This window comes from Pundamilia nyererei, unplaced genomic scaffold, assembly GCF_000239375.1.
Source record: "Pundamilia nyererei isolate P.nyererei 1_Seehausen unplaced genomic scaffold, PunNye1.0 scaffold00072, whole genome shotgun sequence".
Lineage (NCBI taxonomy): Eukaryota > Metazoa > Chordata > Actinopteri > Cichliformes > Cichlidae > Pundamilia > Pundamilia nyererei.
This window is the reverse complement of record NW_005187473.1, coordinates 590684-609790: the sequence shown is the minus strand read 5'-3', so window position 1 is coordinate 609790 and position 19107 is coordinate 590684. Positions and strand designations below refer to the sequence as shown.

The following is a 19107-nucleotide window of genomic DNA, read 5'->3' as shown; positions in this document are numbered from 1 at the left end:
CACACACACACACACACACACACACACACACACACACACACACACACACACACACACACACACACACACACACACACACACAGCAATAACAGGAGAGAAAGAAAGTAGTACCGTAGGTCCAGTCCCTGATTCTGCCAAATGTTCTCCATGATCTTAATAATCTGCAATGTCAGCATGTCCTGGCGCAAGTCTACAACACAGATGCACACACGCACACATACACACACACACACACACACACACACACACACACACACACACACACACACACACACACAATAGAGACAGTTAATTGCATCCGTGGATACCTACAAATGAAACAAGTACACAATATAAGGATCAATTATTCCAATTATAATAGACAAAGCTCGCCAAGAAACTCTGCATGCTCTAATCAGCAACATTAAGGACAGGGTCGTCCAAACATGCTGCAGCCTTCATATAACAGACCACAAAGTGTCACAAAGCTATCACAAAAGGAGGAGGACCGAGAGACAGCTAAAAATGGAGGCAGTCATTAAAAGCTTTCCACTAATTTTCTCAAAGTATATTAATGGAAATTTGGTAGTGTTGCTCAAAGTGTCGTCAGTGTAAATGACTTTTTCTGTGTGTCAGCGTTACCATCTCCATTTTTGAAGATGATTTCATTGTTCTGAAAGAGCATCTCAGACATGATGTCGGGATTTTCCCAGTTCAGCCACAAAGGCCTCTTTGCTGACGACATAATCCTGCATTCATCTAACCTGTAAACAAATTCAAAAAGATTCAAGTTACTGAACAGATACACACACAGACACACACACAAAATAATCTCTTGCTTCTGACCTCACGTTTCCAAGTTGATGAGCAGGATTTAGAGGAGACGTAAAGTTCTGCAGGGCATCCATGTAGTCTGGCCTCTTCATCTGTTCCACAAGAAACCGCATCTGAACCTGCATGAGAGACACGTACACAACCACAAAAAAGCCAAAATGCACACAGATGAGGAACCAGTTCCACTGCATGTTCCTTATACTGTAAGCAGCTCTGACATGTGTTGTCCTAATCAGTACCTTCTGCGTCTCATCCTTCTTCTCCTGTTTGAGGATGTCGGTGAGGTTTATGAGCTTCTCCATGGCCTCTACTTGCCTGCTGAGGTGTTTTAGGTACATGCCACAAGCACGGCAGTAAGCCTCTAACAGCAGCCCAAACCTCTGGCTCACTGTTTTATTGTGCATTTCTGACCTGCAACAAAGCCACATCGAGAAAAATGAGAGAGAAGCAGAGAGGAAAGATTCGTTTTTAAGCCTTCTGGAGGGATACAGTGAAAGGAAGGTACATGTAACAAAAACAAACAGTAGTCTGAATGCTGACTCACTTGAGATGCCAGAAGAAGAAATGTCCTATTCTCTGATTGGTCAGGGCCTTTTTGAGGAGAAAACGGGCCAGGGGATTGTCAAGATACTGCTCGTATTTTAAAACCTAGAAGAGAGGAAAGATTGAAAGAAAAGAATAAGAAGCAGTCCTTGATGCCTTCCCACCACGGGGTCTCTGTACACTGAACACCAAATACAACCCGAGGCATTACAGACCAGAAAGTCTTTAGCAAAGAAGAACAGGACGAACAAAAACACACAGGCTGAAAGGAGGAACTCCAGTGATGAGATTCCAAACATACTTGGTGTCTTCCTTTTTAACCCAGTTTTTCCATTTATCAGTTCTTAAAATTCAACAGATCCAACACTTGACTGGACCTACCTGTACAAGCTGGATCAAGTACTGGGACAATTTGTCATCAGTCAGGTATTTGTCAAGGCAACGTACAGCAAAGTGCCTGACCATGGGGTCTGGATAGTTACAGTCCAGCAACTCCATGGCCTGCTCAGGACGGATAGACGGCCACTCCTTCAACAGACAGTACATCTGGAAACAGGCAAACCAAGCATGATGAAGATGTGTTCATTAGTAACACATTTACTTAAATGAAAAGCTTTTTGTTTTTTTTACAAGTTGGTGATTATGCAAAGAAATGCTTTGTACAAAGTAACTGACAAGTTTCAAAAGCAGTTTCAATCTAACTGTGTACATAAACTAAACATCCTTGAATATTCTATGTCTGAGATGGAATAGACAATTATGTGGCAGGAAATTACCTGTGCTACTTCATCTCTGGAGTTCCACTTGACCGCGAGAAGGATCTTGGGAAGGATCTCTGGGATGTTCATGCAGTAGTGCCTGTTTAAAAAAAGGATTGACATTGTGCTTTGGACTGGAGTTTCATTCATAACCAGCTTTGTTTTACATTTATGCCCCTTTTCCATTAGTACCTGCTCAGAAGGACTCACCATGGCTGCGACAACTCGCCTTGGATCAACTTGTTTTCCAATGCAATTGAGTACCAGCTAATGTGTGTGGTTGTCGTTATAGCAACACTGAAGAGAGTCCTGTGACGAATGCTACAACAAAGGTGGACATCGAGGCAAAAATATACCTGCTGCTCGGTCTGTGGTTTTTTCTCAGACTCGGGGACCACAGTGTTGTTCTTTGTAGCCATTTCCCTCGTTGCTGGGTTTCAAAAATGACTGTTTTGATTTTCATGAATGAGACACTCTCATGACTCATCGAGTGACACCACTGACCAGCTAATTGGTTGCACGCAGTGTGACAACAACACATTTTAGTACCTGGTACCAACTGACCTAATGGAAAATCTGTAAAAATTGTGGCAAACCATGGTGAGTCGATCCCAGTTGGGGCTTTAGAGTACTCTACATTTAAATATAGCAATGGAAGCATTGGCCCTAAATAAAGTATGCAGTAACACAGCGTAGTGCCATGTTTGCTGGTTGAGAGGGTACCTGTGTCTCCAGAGAAAGTCTTTCTCCTGCTCAGTGATTTCTGACAGAGGGTCTCTGTTACTCAGCTGTCTCAACTGCTCGGTGTCACTCTCTGTGAGGGCGTGATCTCTGGCCACTCGATTGCTCTAAAACATACCAGAAATAAAACACATTCAAACACTACATTTTTACATTCGACTCAACACGGTAGCAGCAATTAACAAGCTATTAATGCGGTTATAAAATACCTTCACAACAACACCAGCAAACAAGATAATGCTTTGATCACATAAAAGTTAGGAAGCAACAAAAATGTATCATATTCACTGGGGCTCCATGTGTAAATGAACCATGATTGTGTTTTTATGCTTGTAAAACAAGAAAAAGTCTGAAAAGTAACAGAATATTTTAGAGGCACAGCTGCAAAATGACAGATTAGCTGTGAAATGTTTCTACTAAACACTGAGACAGAGTTGGAGTGCAGCTGGAACACAGCACAACCACATACAGCGTAAATTCATCTGGAGACTCAGACTTTTATACGACCCCAACAATGAACTGTAATCCTGAATTAAAGCTTTCCCTTCGTTCCTTCATCACATTCATAAGACAAGAATAAAATCTGTTGGAAACTGGCTTTGCCCTTCGTCCAGTCATTAACAAACATCCTTAATAAATACTGCAGACAACTCATTCTTTTTCTGGATGAGCGATATTAACGTCACATCACATAGCACAAGACGGGCGCTATTACACTTGACACGCATATCATGAATAAAACATGAGCTCACACTGTTCACATCTTCTCACATGGACAGTAACTCCAATAACCTGTCACTTTAACACATCAGTCACGGTTTTCTCTCACATAGAAATCAAATAAGACACGCCATCATGTTCACCGTCATAATAAATAAAGACATTAACTTACACTGCGCCTTGCAAAGTACTGGAAATAACTGAATTAATTAAGTTTAATCTAGTCAGCAGTGATATTTTTTTCCATAAATGTCCAAAATAAACTGAAGGGGGGGGGGAGTGGACTGTGGGTTTTTTGTCGCATGTTTCTGTGTGTGTTTGGAGTTCAGTGGGTTTACAGTTTAGTGGGGCTTCATTAGCACTTTGTGACTACAGCTGTTCACAGCACAGCTCGACATGACCAACCCCTCACACAGTGGAAAACCCTAACTGACGTCAAAATAATTTGTGCTAATTGTGCCTGTGCTGCCAATAATATTAAATGCATGCAAATGTTTTGCTAGAGGCAGCACTATTTTGTGGAAACAAACTGCATTTTTGCACATCAACATAACATAGACATGAATAACGCCCAACTATATTTAGAGCTGACCTTGCACAACGCACATATCTGTGCTTGCACTGTGGCATGTGAGCGGACGTGAATAGTGTGAGGTGATGTGCTAAGTTATTCATGATGTTTGTATCAAATGTGAGGAATGCTCAACTCATACTACACGGTGTGAGGATCATGTGATCATAACAAAGGCTCTGTTCATACCTGGAATTAACAGGGTTCTTTGGAGAGCCAATCATAAACAGACACCTCCTGGAGTGTCAATTCACACCCAGTATTAGAAAAAAAAAAGTCCACATCCATGTTATTGGATCTCATTTCAACATTTTACTTTAGCATGTGCCTTTAAATGTTCAAGTCAGGCCTGTATGAGGCAGCGGTGGTCTTTCCATGCCTGGTCTGTTGAGCAGGCTTCACTCCATTTTAACCTAAGGCACATTTGGACATACTGTGCTACAACACTGCAGTCATTTGTGGCCCAGCCAACCTCCAAATGTGGCCTGAGACATTGGATCTCAGTACAATAAAGCGCACACCTTTGACCTTTTAAACAAATGACTCAATATCTCAATCTACATACAAGTATTATGTGTAAGCCATATGAAAAGAAAGCAAATATTTGAACTCTGCCAACTGCAAAATAAATGTTTTGCCAGTGTGTATCTGAAAGTGAATATTTTATTGTATTTAATATTAATTTATCTAAAGTATATGTCTGTTTTGCAAATTCACAACTGCCTGTAACAAGTACAATGGGGTTAATAGTTCTTATATTCCTGACCGGCTTTACAGAGTTCACACCTGCAAGACTCATGCTGGTCACAGAGATAAGTTTGGAAGACATTTTCTTATATAAAGGCTGTGGGGACCCTATCTGCAACCAAGTGTGTTGGCTTAAAGTTAGCTAAACACATTTTTTACAGTCTTATATTACCTGCCCTGAGAGGTTGTAGTTGAACCCTAGTTCCCTTGAGATGGTCCAGTTTGCGTGATCTTCCACTGCATTCATGTCGGGGTATTTGACAGGACTACTAAAGTGGTCAAACTCCAGCTCTAGACATGGTGTTTCCTGGAAAAATAAAGATTAAAAAAATATTTTTTATAAAACGAAATACATTCGTATTCCTCATTTTGTGGTTACAGCTTGGTTATTTGTTTAGTTTGTTACATTTATTGACAAGATGTTATACGCAAATACCTTATTTGGGTTCGACCCAGTGACTCCGATGGGGTTCAGGAGGTCTTCAAGACCATGGGGGACAGGCCAGAGATTCAGAGCCATCTTGTTGGCCACCAGCGTGTGTGTATAATCAAACAAGTTGACATTACCCCATGCTAGTGGACAATGCTCCTGGGAAACAAGACAAACACAAATACCATGCATATTATTTCAAATCACAGAGATTTTTAACACGTGACAACTCTGACTAAAGTTTACCTCACATAAAACTAAATATAATTATGATACAGTAAGAGAACTTGGCCCACAAAGGGGTTCAGACAAGAGACAGGATACTAAGACACTTGGTCCAGTGAGCCTTAAAACTGGTAATTTATCATCCATGCTGTCGAAACTCTGTACGGGCTCGGCAGGCTCCTTGGCACCCAGACCAAAGGTTAGGTTTCATTCTTGGTTAGAGAGACAAAAGTGATGCTCTTTGGTGGATGCTGTTAAATTGCCTTCTTAACTATAATGAAACTCTGAAAGGTTAAGTATATGTAAGTGAATGTGGTTGATACTTATTTTAATGGAACTGTGGTTAAATTATCTTTGTTATTCAGTAACAATGTATTTAACCATTCCATTCCCATCCAAGCTGCATTTTAAAGGCCTGACAAAGGCTAGTAAAACGTTTCTGATAACATCTTGATCTTCACAGTGAATTTTCACTACAGGGCAGCATTTGAGCCAGATGACAAAGAGAGTGACAGAGTTACAACATGCAAGCAGCCAGTCAAAATGCACCTATTTATAGTAAGCTGTGGAACAATGGGCTGCTGTAAAAGGAGTGTTTATCTTTAATTCAGGTGGGGCATGAAAAAGCATCCACTAACCTGACCTCAACTTAACTTGGCACAACAAGAGACGGGACTCACCCCAGGCGTGTGTTACATTATCCACCATTGGGACACACTTCAAACACACTCATACACACATCTAGCTCTTCCCTCAATTTTTCCATCAGAAGGAGGCAGAAAGATGAAAGAAAAATCAGCAAGTATGGCATATTGGCCACATCCACAAAAACAGACCCATGCCAGTTTTATACCACACAGTAAACATAGACACCATGTGGTGTAAACAGCATGTAGAAAGACTTTTAATGCCACTTTGCAAGTATCAAGAAGAGGTCATTCTGCAGCTTGGAAAGACACCACAAATGATTTTCTGATCAGAAATTTGAAAAAACTAAATTGGAATCCACCACTTCCTGTTATTATGTTACTCTGATGTGAGTGAAGTGAGAATAACTAGCACTTTTCACCACATGCCTACACCTATTATATGAATGGAAAAGTCCCTCCAGCCGATTGTGTTTCTGTTGATGTTTTTTGCCACCACAGTGCCCACGGCTGATTAGTAATTAAACAGAGCCAAAAATGATACCACAGCGTCCATTTACTGTGGACACATATACTCAGACAAACTGACACACAGGGCACAGCAGGTTCATTCATGATGCACAAGCACACACACACGTCGGGTATTTATATCTTGTGGGGACATCTAATTGAGAGAATGCTTTCTCTAGCCACTTACTCTAAACATATTATAACTCTGACAGTAAAACCAAATTTTGAGTCTCAAAAATGCCTTCAAACTTGTGGGATTTTGGTCCCCACAAATATAGTAAACTTTGGTCCCCACAAAGATATGAACACACACACCAATACATTTACATAGGTGCCTATTGACATTTACCATTTTAAAAATGAATACACATATCCTTTATTTGGGGCTTGCAAGAGATTTGCTGTCTATTTTAAATCATTTGTAATCATCAAAAATACCTTAAACTACCCAGGTTATTAAAGTTTCACTAAAAATGGAATTTTACAATTTTACCAATACCAACTAAAAGACGTAACAATGACAACCAACTGACACTTTCTATTTTTGCAAGCCAATTTCCTTTCAATGATGAACTCAAGCAGAGCTTTGGAGCTCTTTCCTACCTCCTTGGCTCCCTTTCTGCCCTTGACAGAGCAGATAGAAAGGCAGAGTCTGGCAGCACGGGGGATGTCTGGGATGTACATATCATACGTAAGCCACTCATTCCACCTGTAGCAAGAATGAAAGCAATTAGAAAAGTCCAGATATATATGAACAATAAAATCTCAGGTGCATCTTAAGCTATATTCCAAAAAGGTTCTTAAAAAAAAAATCTCTAAGATCTACCAAACTATTTCCAGGTTCTATCTCAGAGAAAAATAAATGCTCACACACATTACTCTCACTGAGGTCACAGTATATTTTAAGCAACAAAATTTAATTACACAAACAAATGTCAGATGTCTTTGTTTTAACACACAAAGGCTCCAATATACATTCATCTAAATAATTTTCTTTATTTTGAGAGCGAGTGAGGACCAACACAGCATTGACAGTAATATAATCTGGCAGTTTAATGTTACTATCCTGAGCTAAACTGTTAACTTACCCTCCTGCCTCCAACTGCTTAATGTAAATGAGTAGTGTAGACTGTCTACAGGGAAACTTCGGTAAAACACAAAAGCGAATTAAAGCAGGATTCATTTTCTTTATCTGGCACGAAAATTGACTGTCACCAACTGCTGAGGTTTTCCATCTAAGGTTCAATATAGTGAACTGAGAGGCTGGACAATTACCTGGGATTAGAGCAGGGTACCCTCTGTGTATTTACATTGTCACACATCTGTTCACCTCCATGGTAAATGCCTGTCCTCACATATATCTATAAATAGAGAAGGAAAGCAAAATACATCAAAGAGGAAAGTTAAAGAAGAAAAATAATCTGGCAGTTTAAATAGATTCACAAATGGGATTCCACAAATCCACATGAGAGCTGCTTTCCCCCTTTATTGAGAATCACTGTTCACACCAGATCTCAGCAATGACTGCTAACAGGATGTAAGTAATGGTAAGATGTTGCAAACTGTCATATGAAACTACTCACAAGCAGTTCTTAGTTTCAGTTCATGTACTTATGTAACAATTGCTAAGTCAACTGCAAAAATGTAACTTCTGTTCTTTGGTGGCTTGACTGGTAACAAAAAGGTCAGCCCTCACACTTGAGCTGGCCCCACCTTGTCTATGTCCCGTATATTGACGTTAACATAGGTGGCACACAGGATTCGTATTCGTAGAGTCCCGTTGATGGTCCACAGAGACTTGGCAGCTGCCTCCCCATTCATATACGATGTTGCCGTGGAGATGCGTCGGGAATATGATGGCATGACAAAGTTATCTGTAGGCAATTGGGTGTACAGGCTGTCCTTAGCCATTAGCATCAGGTTAGGCATCCTGCCCAGCATGATGCAACTACGGATATACTAGAGGGAGAGACAGAGACGGGGAATGACGCAGAGAAGGACAGTTAGTAGAAAGTCTACACAGAGCTACTGAGCAGATAGAGTTTCACAGTGTCAAGGTGTGATGCTATGATGTCCACTGGTCATTTTCCAGGAACTGCAAAGGAAAAAAAGAAAATGGCACGTTTCTGGATTTTTCACCTTTTCTCTGAAGGTATGTTCCTGAAACATGTTTTTATGAGAGTGTTCTCGCAGAATGACGTAAAATAGAATTCTTACAAGTAATGGACACATTTTACATATCTACAATACTTAGAATAAAAAGATCTTTAATGGATTTACTGATAAATATTGACCCAAAGGACTGCATGACCTTTTTTTCTTTAATTAAAATTACTTTTATTCCTTTAAGGCAGCAGGGCTGATTCAGTGTTAGGGTTTCAGTATGGGTCTGTCAATCACTGTATTCTATTGTGGCTTAGTTACGATGCAAGTAGATCAATACTCACTTGTACCATGTTTGTAAATGATTAAACTTTTGATAAAAACTCCTCTAGGTTTACAAGAAACTGTCGAATGATCACAGTCCACACAGTGTTATCGCTGCAGGATAAAGTTGCCAGCATCCCTATAGGGGCAAATTTCACTGACTGAAAGCCCAGGTTGCACCTCTACAGGGAGTGCAGAATTATTAGGCAAATGAGTATTTTGTCCACATCATCCTCTTCATGCATGTTGTCTTACTCCAAGCTGTATAGGCTCGAAAGCCTACTACCAATTAAGCATATTAGGTGATGTGCATCTCTGTAATGAGAAGGGGTGTGGTCTAATGACATCAACACCCTATATCAGGTGTGCATAATTATTAGGCAACGTCCTTTCCTTTGGCAAAATGGGTCAAAAGAAGGACTTGACAGGCTCAGAAAAGTCAAAAATAGTGAGATATCTTGCAGAGGGATGCAGCAGTCTCAAAATTGCAAAGCTTCTGAAGCGTGATCATCGAACAATCAAGCGTTTCATTCAAAATAGTCAACAGGGTCGCAAGAAGCGTGTGGAAAAACCAAGGTGCAAAATAACTGCCCATGAACTGAGAAAAGTCAAGCGTGCAGCTGCCAAGATGCCACTTGCCACCAGTTTGGCCATATTTCAGAGCTGCAACATCACTGGAGAGCCCAAAAGCACAAGGTGTGCAATACTCAGAGACATGGCCAAGGTAAGAAAGGCTGAAAGACGACCACCACTGAACAAGACACACAAGCTGAAAACGTCAAGACTGGGCCAAGAAATATCTCAAGACTGATTTTTCTAAGGTTTTATGGACTGATGAAATGAGAGTGAGTCTTGATGGGCCAGATGGATGGGCCCGTGGCTGGATTGGTAAAGGGCAGAGAGCTCCAGTCCGACTCAGACGCCAGCAAGGTGGAGGTGGAGTACTGGTTTGGGCTGGTATCATCAAAGATGAGCTTGTGGGGCCTTTTCGGGTTGAGGATGGAGTCAAGCTCAACTCCCAGTCCTACTGCCAGTTTCTGGAAGACACCTTCTTCAAGCAGTGGTACAGGAAGAAGTCTGCATCCTTCAAGAAAAACATGGTTTTCATGCAGGACAATGCTCCATCACACGCGTCCAAGTACTCCACAGCGTGGCTGGCAAGAAAGGGTATAAAAGAAGAAAAACTAATGACATGGCCTCCTTGTTCACCTGATCTGAACCCCATTGAGAACCTGTGGTCCATCATCAAATGTGAGATTTACAAGGAGGGAAAACAGTACACCTCTCTGAACAGTGTCTGGGAGGCTGTGGTTGCTGCTGCACGCAATGTTGATGGTGAACATATCAAAACACTGACAGAATCCATGGATGGCAGGCTTTTGAGTGTCCTTGCAAAGAAAGGTGGCTATACTGGTCGCTGATTTGTTTTTGTTTTGTTTTTGAATGTCAGAAATGTATATTTGTGAATGTGGAGATGTTATATTGGTTTCACTGGTAAAAATAAATCATTGAAATGGGTATACATTTGTTTTTGTTAAGTTGCCTAATAATTATGCACAGTAATAGTCACCTGCACACACAGATATCCCCCTAAAATAGCTAAAACTAAAAACAAACTAAAAACTACTTCCACAAACATTCAGCTTTGATATTAATGAGTTTTTTGGGTTCATTGAGAACATGGTTGTTGTTCTATAATAAAATTATTCCTCAAAAATACAACTTGCCTAATAATTCTGCACTCCTTGTAGGTGTGTGTGGCTGCAATCAGCCAGGATTTTTCCCCCATAGAAGTTTGCTGAATGAGGATTTGGGTAGGAAAAAAAAAACAGAAGTGCAGTTTTTGCATCAGAAACTGCTCAATAAACTGTATTTTTTGGACATAGCTATGAGAGACACAGCAAACAGTGAGTTAAGATAAAAAAAATATTGGACATATCGGAAAGTCCAGCTGTTCATGATTATGAAATTGCATGGCTGTTTGTGTGCACAGCTGTTGTGTCAAATTTATCTGTGCAGTATGCCTTTTTACCTTGTACTGGCTGATGGGGTACTTTTCCAGCAGGTACTCGTCACAGCCGCAGACTTTGAGGATGTATTTACCCTGATATTCCTGAACACACATCTTTAGCTGCTCTGGGGACAGCAGCATGCTTCGTGTCTTCTTACGAATGGCCTCTGCAATCACCTGCAGAGCACCATACATGCAGATATTAAAGGTGGTGAGTTTTATTTATTACTGGACTGTTGTATGGCTGGTATTCACACTGCTCAGGTATCTTACCTGTTCAGGCACACAGTCGTGGTTGATCTTCAGTGTGTACTTTTGCTTGTCATTATTTGGAGAAACAATCACCCATATTACAACAATAATTTGACCTACCAAAAAAGAGACACAAAAATAGATCAAAACACTTTTCCATTGCACTGACAAAAAAACAAAACAAAATTAACTATCGTAAGGGTTAGGATATTCATTTGAGTACTATGACTAATATAATAGCATTACACCACTTACATAAACCTAATAACTGCTATAGATAAATCATTAGACCGGATAGTTTACATTAACCATGAAGAAAATTAAAATGCCCACTAGATTCCTGTTTTTTTGTATTTCACATGTAAAAGTTTTCTTTATATATAATGTTCGTAAAAAACAAAAACAAAACAAAAAAACCACACACACATATGAGCCCTGCATTTTCAAAATGTTTTTCCCTAGAGAAAATAAAAGAAAAAAATATGGATCATTGACAAAAGTTCTTGCCTACCTTTGTCCAGTTTGCTATAGATGTGTTTGGGAAGTTCCTGTGTTGACTCTACATTAGGTGGGTAAACGTACAGCGCTCTGCTGTGGGGCCCACTGGCATCTCTCAGCTCCACAGAGTCTTTACAAACATTTAGGATGTTTCTCCTGAAGTCCTGAACCTCAGAGTCCTTCACAAGGTCAAACTCACACACAGGCATACCAATCGCGAAACCTAACAGAACAGAAACAAGAAATGGCTTAAAAGTTTTAGCAAAAGTCATCAGACAATCTTTTTAGCTTGCCTCCTAACAAAATTCTGAGTAACTCACAGATTGTTGCATCTTCACACTCTTTTTGGTTTATCAACAATCAGTAATAAACGGGGAAAAAAATACTCACTTAAAATTGACTGTTTTGCTACACTTAGATTTCTTTTAACTTAACAGACACATATAAAGATATTGTATGATATGATATATTATATTATAATATAATTGACTTATCATTTATTTATTTCTTTTTAATAACAATGTTGGAGCACAACCACTACTTAACAAATAAAATGAAACTCTCACCAATCTCTCTGTTGAGGATCTTTTCCTCTCTGTTGCCAACTGGTTCAATGACCTTGAGGAAAGGCTGAAAGAGTCGGAGGTCGCACAGCCTCCGGGTTTCATCATAGAACTCCTCCCGCTCTGCTTCCTGTAGGAACGGAAAAAACAAGAGGTTGCGTTCTATATTCCATTTTCGTTTATTGTTTTTCATGAAAGCTAACAATGAACTGTTGTGGTAGCCAGCAGTCTCTCTATAGGTGTAAAATGGATGGTTCAGAAAAGCACAAATGTGTTTAAAGGTCTTGAATAAAGATGAATGTTTATTTTTTTTTGTAAAACCATCCAATTAAAACAAAGTGGGTTACCCCTGTAATTTTCACAAAACTGGAACACAGATTTAGAGAGTTTAGATATTCAACTGAGTGAGAGTTCTCACCTGTGTAACGCTGACGAAGATGTAGGATGTCTCTTCCTGTAAGAGGTGATGGAGAGGATATTTTCGGGCCTCCTTAAACAGCTCATGTTTGATGGTGATGAGCGTGGCCTCACGGAGACACTCCAGGGTCAGAATCATCCCATTGGGCAGAAGGCAGTCCACCAGAATCCTGCAGAAGAGCCCATCATCATTACAAAATGTTCATGTTCAGCATTACGATTTACTTTGCGCAACTTACGCTTTCTTTGGGAATTGGATATGGCATTTACAAAACAAACACATACAATTAATTTTTTATTTCCAGTAAAGGAAATTAAAGAGCTAATAAAGTCCTTCTGTGCACAACAGTGATAGCAACTTCATTTCTTTTCACAGAACAATCCAGCATGTCATACCTGGGGGGCATCAGGTGGATGCCCCATAGCTCCCCTGAGGATGGCCTGGGAGGCATCTTTCTCTCTGTCTCCCAGCTCAGTTACACAGATAAGCTGCAGAGTGCAACCTGAAAAAGAGCAACACTCATTAGTGCAAATAACAGGAAATTCTGTTAAGCTCAAGTTGCAATGGTGACACCAATCAAAACAACTAGAGTGCTTCAATACAGTTTATATGATGCATTTGTTCATGAAATATATCAAGTCAAAAACATGACCAACTGGCAAATCTTGTTCGAATGCGTATGAGCAACATACACAAGGTAACCCATTGCACGTTCATTGTGACTTTAAACACTCCATTAAGCACCTTAATGCATGAAATTTGATGAGTTATGGCCCAACAGGAGCTACATCTGCTTGAATGGTTGCCAGCACTGCTTGCTCAATCTGCTTTACTTCCAAGTCACTGTGGTTTAGGCTCAGCTGTGCTCAGTGAGTTAAAGAGAACAAACATGTTCGATCAACCACATTAAAGCAGGGCTGAAACTAGTTCTGTGAGCGCAGCACACACAGCATGTGCAAAAACTGGAAGAGTTTGTCAGTCGAGAGTATATTACCGGCATAACTGTTTGTTTGTTTTTTTAAAAAGAGATTTACCTTACAGATAACATTACTATAGACAAATGCTTACTAGTTGATCACAAAGACCCATAAAGCATATTATCAAAAATTAATTTCTATATAGCCTTTACCCAAAGCAAGAGTAATCTAAAATATTAAATTATTCAGCTTTAAACATCTGTTGTTATACATGAAGCTAATTTGGAGTAACATTCCTGTCACATTGGTTTTCCACCCTGCCCTCACAAGAAAATACATTTTTACTCAATTACTGTCTGTTTGGTTTAGCAATGTCATGAAGACAACCTTTGTTTGGATTCAGTCACATTTCCTGATCACTGTTCTAGTCTTGCACTCTCCTATATTTAGAGCATCACCTTGTAAAATTTTCAGTCCATTTGTTAGCAAGTCAAACTTCTGCCTGGGTTACCATTTGCTATCCTGAAACCATTAGTAGATTAGATATGTTTTGAAGTGGAGTTACATGAGATATCCCTATAGTCAGTATATTAAGACAATAAAGGGTACGTAATAGACAGAACTACAAGCACAGACACCAAGTAATGTACTACTATGGAAGGGATCAGCAACAATAACCTTACCAGTCCTTTGTGATATCTGTTACAATATAACAGCTTCTTCAAAGCCATCAGACTTCATTGACAAAAAGTTATTTATATTGTATTTAAAAGGTATATAACCTTCTTGATGAGTTCGTTTTTTTAAGTTCTTGTTTGACTATCCTGTTCTAACAAAGTTATTCAGATTTGAATTAACCCTCTAAAACATGTAGAACCATGAGAAACTGCTGTGTGAGAGCATGTTTAATCTGTGAAAACATTCCAAATTCAGAGCACACTTGAAATGTTTTAGGCAAAAGTCAACCATATCCTTTTGGGAATCCAGGAGGGTTGAGCGTCTATTTGATTCTCTAAGGCAGAGATCAAATCCAGCCACAACCCTAAAAATAACAATGCCTGTCTTCTATCCCACTTTCACAAATTATCAAATTGTAGCACCCTGTAACAAGATGCCTACACCCTGCATTTCAACACATCCACATCAATACTTACTATAAGATTGGAAATCTGATGACCGCATAGTAACTGTACCCAAGCCACTCAGACACACATTCGCCATGGTCAGCTTAAGGTTTGAATGGTCAATCTGTGCTTAAAACTCTTCGTTTTCTTCAGTCAATGGCTAAGGAAAGCCAGGTGACCCAGTGCTGACCTATTCATTCAGATTCAGTTAAAGCTACCAAAACACAGTTTGACATTTTTGTCTTTCCAAAAGCAAATTAAAAGAAGGTGGAAAAAAGAACAGTGTTTGAGACTCCTCTATGCAAAGGCTCTTCCTTGCCTCGGCAGATACAAGTTGGATGCTGTTGAAATTTTAATTCTAAACTGTCTGCATAAATGTTTCATGCAAATTGATCCATGCAGATTCATCTATATTTTCATACCTGAATTCATTCATAAAGAATAAAAAACATAGAACTGCGTCAGACTTTGCACAAATTATGAAGATCTGCTGTCTTAGAACAAGTAAAAACTCATCTTTATAATAATAACAGAATTATTTACATACTTTTGCAAAAAATTCAGAATTAAGAATTACAAACAATTCATTTTAAATTACTATATTTGCTGAGTGTCACCACTAACAGTCTAATTTCTTCTTACCATCCCACAGACACTGGAAAATCTGGATTTTATATTTTAAGCATTGCAGTGAGATTTGCATTTTGGGCCAACAGATCAGCTACTCATGTCCTACATCAGTTTCTTATTTTTTTTAAGTTTATTTTATTATTTTTTTTAATATCAACACTGATGTCCAAACTTATCTTAATTTACCCGAGCCACAGGGAGTTTTCATCTCCTTTCTTGGTTTCTCTATTACTGCACAACACTGCCCCTGCCACTGCTCTCCACTTCACTTAAATGTAAACGTATTTCTTTATAAACAGAGAAACACAGCAGCATGTAGATAGTATGCAAATTGCAGGCAGCAGCGTAAGCCTGTGGATTTGGAATGAATCTGATTCACTAACACAAACAAAGTTGTAAGAACAAAGCTGGCGGTGCACACGTGTCATGAATCTGATGGTGATTTTGCATGCACCAAATTTTTTGTGCAGGGTAAGAACATTTCCATGCACATATTAGTGAATGAGACCCATTGTGAACTGTAGACAAGTACTACTTATGTCAGCAAACACAAATACTACATCAGGCATAGACAGACCCACTCTGAGCCAGGAAAGAAAGTAGAAGAAGAGAGGAAAAAAACCAAACAAAAAAAAACCAAACCTATCTACATGGAAAAAAATTATACTTTTTGAAATTTTTTTAGTAAAACGTTAAGTTAGTTAGTGTTTAGAAAAAGTAGTAAGAGTAACTTTTTTCACTGAGAAAAAAAATAATATATTGGTCAAGCAGGTAGGAGCTGTTACTGCTCATTTTATTCTAAAAGAACAGTTAGTTAAGGAATGTGATGGCACTAAACACTAATAGAGCCTGTGATAGCTACAAAGAGCATCAGACTGGAGTTATCAGGCAATACTTTGATCTAATTTTACAATACCAATGTTGCCACATCATCCCACTGCCCTACACAATAGGCACCTGGGCCTGCAGCATTTCTCTTGGGGTCTAGATCACATGGTGTGAGTGAGTGAGGCATCTGGCCAGATGCCTTTTGGTGCCCAACTTTGGAAATGTACTGAGGGTCTGACTTGTTGGGAGGACACCACAGGAAATATCCATAGTATGCAGGTAGAGTTTAATTGTGGAGGTCTTTATCACCACATTCACCCACTACCCCTTGTCTTTTTCAATGTATGATACCAATTGGAAATTTGGAGAGCTAAATGACAGGTTAATGTTTTTGCACCTATTGCAAACCAGCACTGCTGTAAAAAAACAAAACAAAACATATAAGTCACACAATAAAATTAAAAAAAAAATCCAAATTCTATGAATCAATTCAATTCAATTCAAACAGTAGGGTCTTGTAAGATAAAGAATCCTACAATAATACATTGACAATTGGCAATGGTTGGAAGGAAAAACTCCCTTATAACAGGAAGAAACCTCCAGAAGAACCAGGCTAAGAAAGGGGTAGGCATCTACCGTGACTGGTGAGTGGAGGAAGACAAGATAATTTTGATATCAATTTAAAATAGAGCCATGCATGTCCCAAATGTAGTATAATAAATAAATTCCAGTGTGATTAAATTACTAAGAACAAATTAAGACTAACTTAAAAACTGAAAACATACAAGTAAATTTATAACAACACTATACTGATGAAGCAAGCTGGAGTTCCACAGGCAGGCAATTTCACACTTGAAGCCCTAACAGCAAACACCCAGTCGCCTTTTGCCCTAGTTTATTCAAGGGACAAAATGATCAAAGTTATAAAATAAGAGGAGCAAGAGTAGAAACAGGGGAAACCCCCTGAATGGAGTAATGCTACAGCTGCTCTAAGTTCTCTGCCCAACTTAAGGTTTGTGACAGAGAGAAAAAAATGCCTGCTAGTTACAAGAAAGGAAAACGGCAAACTCTGTTTACAAAGAACTGCACCATGAATATGTACAAAAACAAGCTAAAATAGAAACCCCTCAGTAAGAACAACCCACCCATTGAGCAGTTCTGCGATGTGTAACCCTGATCAGGATGCAGCTAAGCACTTCAGGACAAAAGAGGAAGCTTCTTCACAACACAGGATGTGGGGCAAGGGGAAACACTGGCCTAGACACAAGCTTGCTTTGAATACTGTCACAACTATACAATAGATGTGTGGGCTAGCCACAGCAGGCTGGCAAGATCAAACATATGCTCGGTCTTTACAACAATCAGCTCAATAGCCCTGTGGTTAACACTAGGTTTGGCCAGTTGCACCACACTGCAAAACAAAGGAAGCTATGGGCAAACAGTGATTGACATCTAGTTTCCTCAGTCTACAGAGTGAGCTTTACCGATTCAACTATCAGTTACCGGAGACATGACTATATTACATATATAGCGTCTTTGCTGGACAGTGAACAGAAGACTGAGACACCGGGAGATGAATGTGAAACATACCTTAGAAAAACGCCCTCCTATTTGGACGATGGGGCAGTTCCACCCTTCATGTTTCAATCCATCTTCACGTTGTCACTGAAATGTTTGAGGAGAAAATCATAACACAAACAACAACACACAGCCTGCATCAGCAGCAATTCGAGTGATTCACACTGCCTAGCAGCAGGTTAGCTAACACTGTGTTTGGGAATGACAGCTCAGAGATGACAACTACTTTACAACGTTTCACGCTATAGATAAAACAATTACACAGTCTCGACAACAGCGTTTATAACCATTCCGCCTCTGAGGAACTACAAACATTATCATTCGCCTAATGTACGCCAGACTGGTAATTGTTAATGTTAGCCCCCTTCTTCTAACGTTAGCTAATAGCTAATAGTGAACCGTGTTGGGGAAAAATATATTCCCAATATAAAGAACGGGTCGTGTGTCTAATGAGGGGTGCAGATATAGCTAATTTAATGGAAGAACCTACCCATATGGCTTGGCGTCAACACGGCGACGTGTTCGTGCGCTAAAAGGCTTCCCCCGGCTAATGCCAGTTAGCCAGCTTTCCTGCTAGCCAACCCCTCCGGTTCCCAACGGTGGCTCCCGGCGCCGGTCAAAGCAGGCTGTTATCCGTCTGTCAGCTTCTTCGCCAGCTATCCGTGACAGCAGCCCCGCACTGACAATCAGCTCGCTTTTGTTTTGAATTATAAGCCACACAGTAAGTAAAGACAGACCTGCCTGTCCGGTCACGGGGACTCAACCTGAGGATGTTATGACCAGCTAAACTGCTGGTCGACTGGACAAGTTGTCTTGCTGCTGCGACAATGCAGCCACGCTGTCTGTCTAGGGCCCTCCTCCCTTCCCATGAAACACACACAAACACGCACACACACAAACACGCACCGAGAGTGAAACTGCGTGGGATTTATCGGTGTCATATATTTGTGGTATGAGGCGTGTGACTCACTTACATTTCAAACAGCAAAACAGATCCTATTAGAGAATCGCACTACATTGTCGCAGTGAGTTACAAAAATGTGTTTGTGGGTGTGCCTCACACTTTTTTGTTTTGTTTTTACAAAGTGGACCATAGGCTTAATTTTCATCTACAGGGAGCGGAAGTCAGAGCACTGAAAAATAGCTAGAAAAAAAA

The 19107-nt window shown here is 39.8% G+C and overlaps 1 protein-coding gene across 1 annotated transcript in view; it reads right to left on the bottom strand.

The window, feature by feature from the left end:
- Window positions 1–18813, bottom strand: part of pik3ca (phosphatidylinositol-4,5-bisphosphate 3-kinase, catalytic subunit alpha) — a 25381-nt gene extending 6568 nt beyond the window's left edge. Inside the window, exons 1-21 of the mRNA XM_005736933.2 lie at window positions 18442–18813; window positions 17964–18038; window positions 13270–13376; window positions 12875–13043; window positions 12460–12586; window positions 11907–12116; window positions 11417–11511; window positions 11165–11320; window positions 8419–8664; window positions 7981–8066; window positions 7309–7414; window positions 5330–5482; window positions 5066–5200; window positions 2838–2962; window positions 2133–2214; window positions 1738–1902; window positions 1358–1461; window positions 1053–1224; window positions 826–932; window positions 622–743; window positions 112–190 (exon numbers count right to left, since the gene is read on the bottom strand). Coding sequence (XP_005736990.1) covers window positions 112–190; window positions 622–743; window positions 826–932; window positions 1053–1224; window positions 1358–1461; window positions 1738–1902; window positions 2133–2214; window positions 2838–2962; window positions 5066–5200; window positions 5330–5482; window positions 7309–7414; window positions 7981–8066; window positions 8419–8664; window positions 11165–11320; window positions 11417–11511; window positions 11907–12116; window positions 12460–12586; window positions 12875–13043; window positions 13270–13325 — 2495 coding nt within the window. The 5' untranslated portion in view covers window positions 13326–13376; window positions 17964–18038; window positions 18442–18813. The remainder of the gene's footprint in view (window positions 1–111; window positions 191–621; window positions 744–825; window positions 933–1052; window positions 1225–1357; window positions 1462–1737; window positions 1903–2132; window positions 2215–2837; window positions 2963–5065; window positions 5201–5329; window positions 5483–7308; window positions 7415–7980; window positions 8067–8418; window positions 8665–11164; window positions 11321–11416; window positions 11512–11906; window positions 12117–12459; window positions 12587–12874; window positions 13044–13269; window positions 13377–17963; window positions 18039–18441) is intronic.
- Between the last annotated feature and the right edge of the window lie 294 nt (window positions 18814–19107).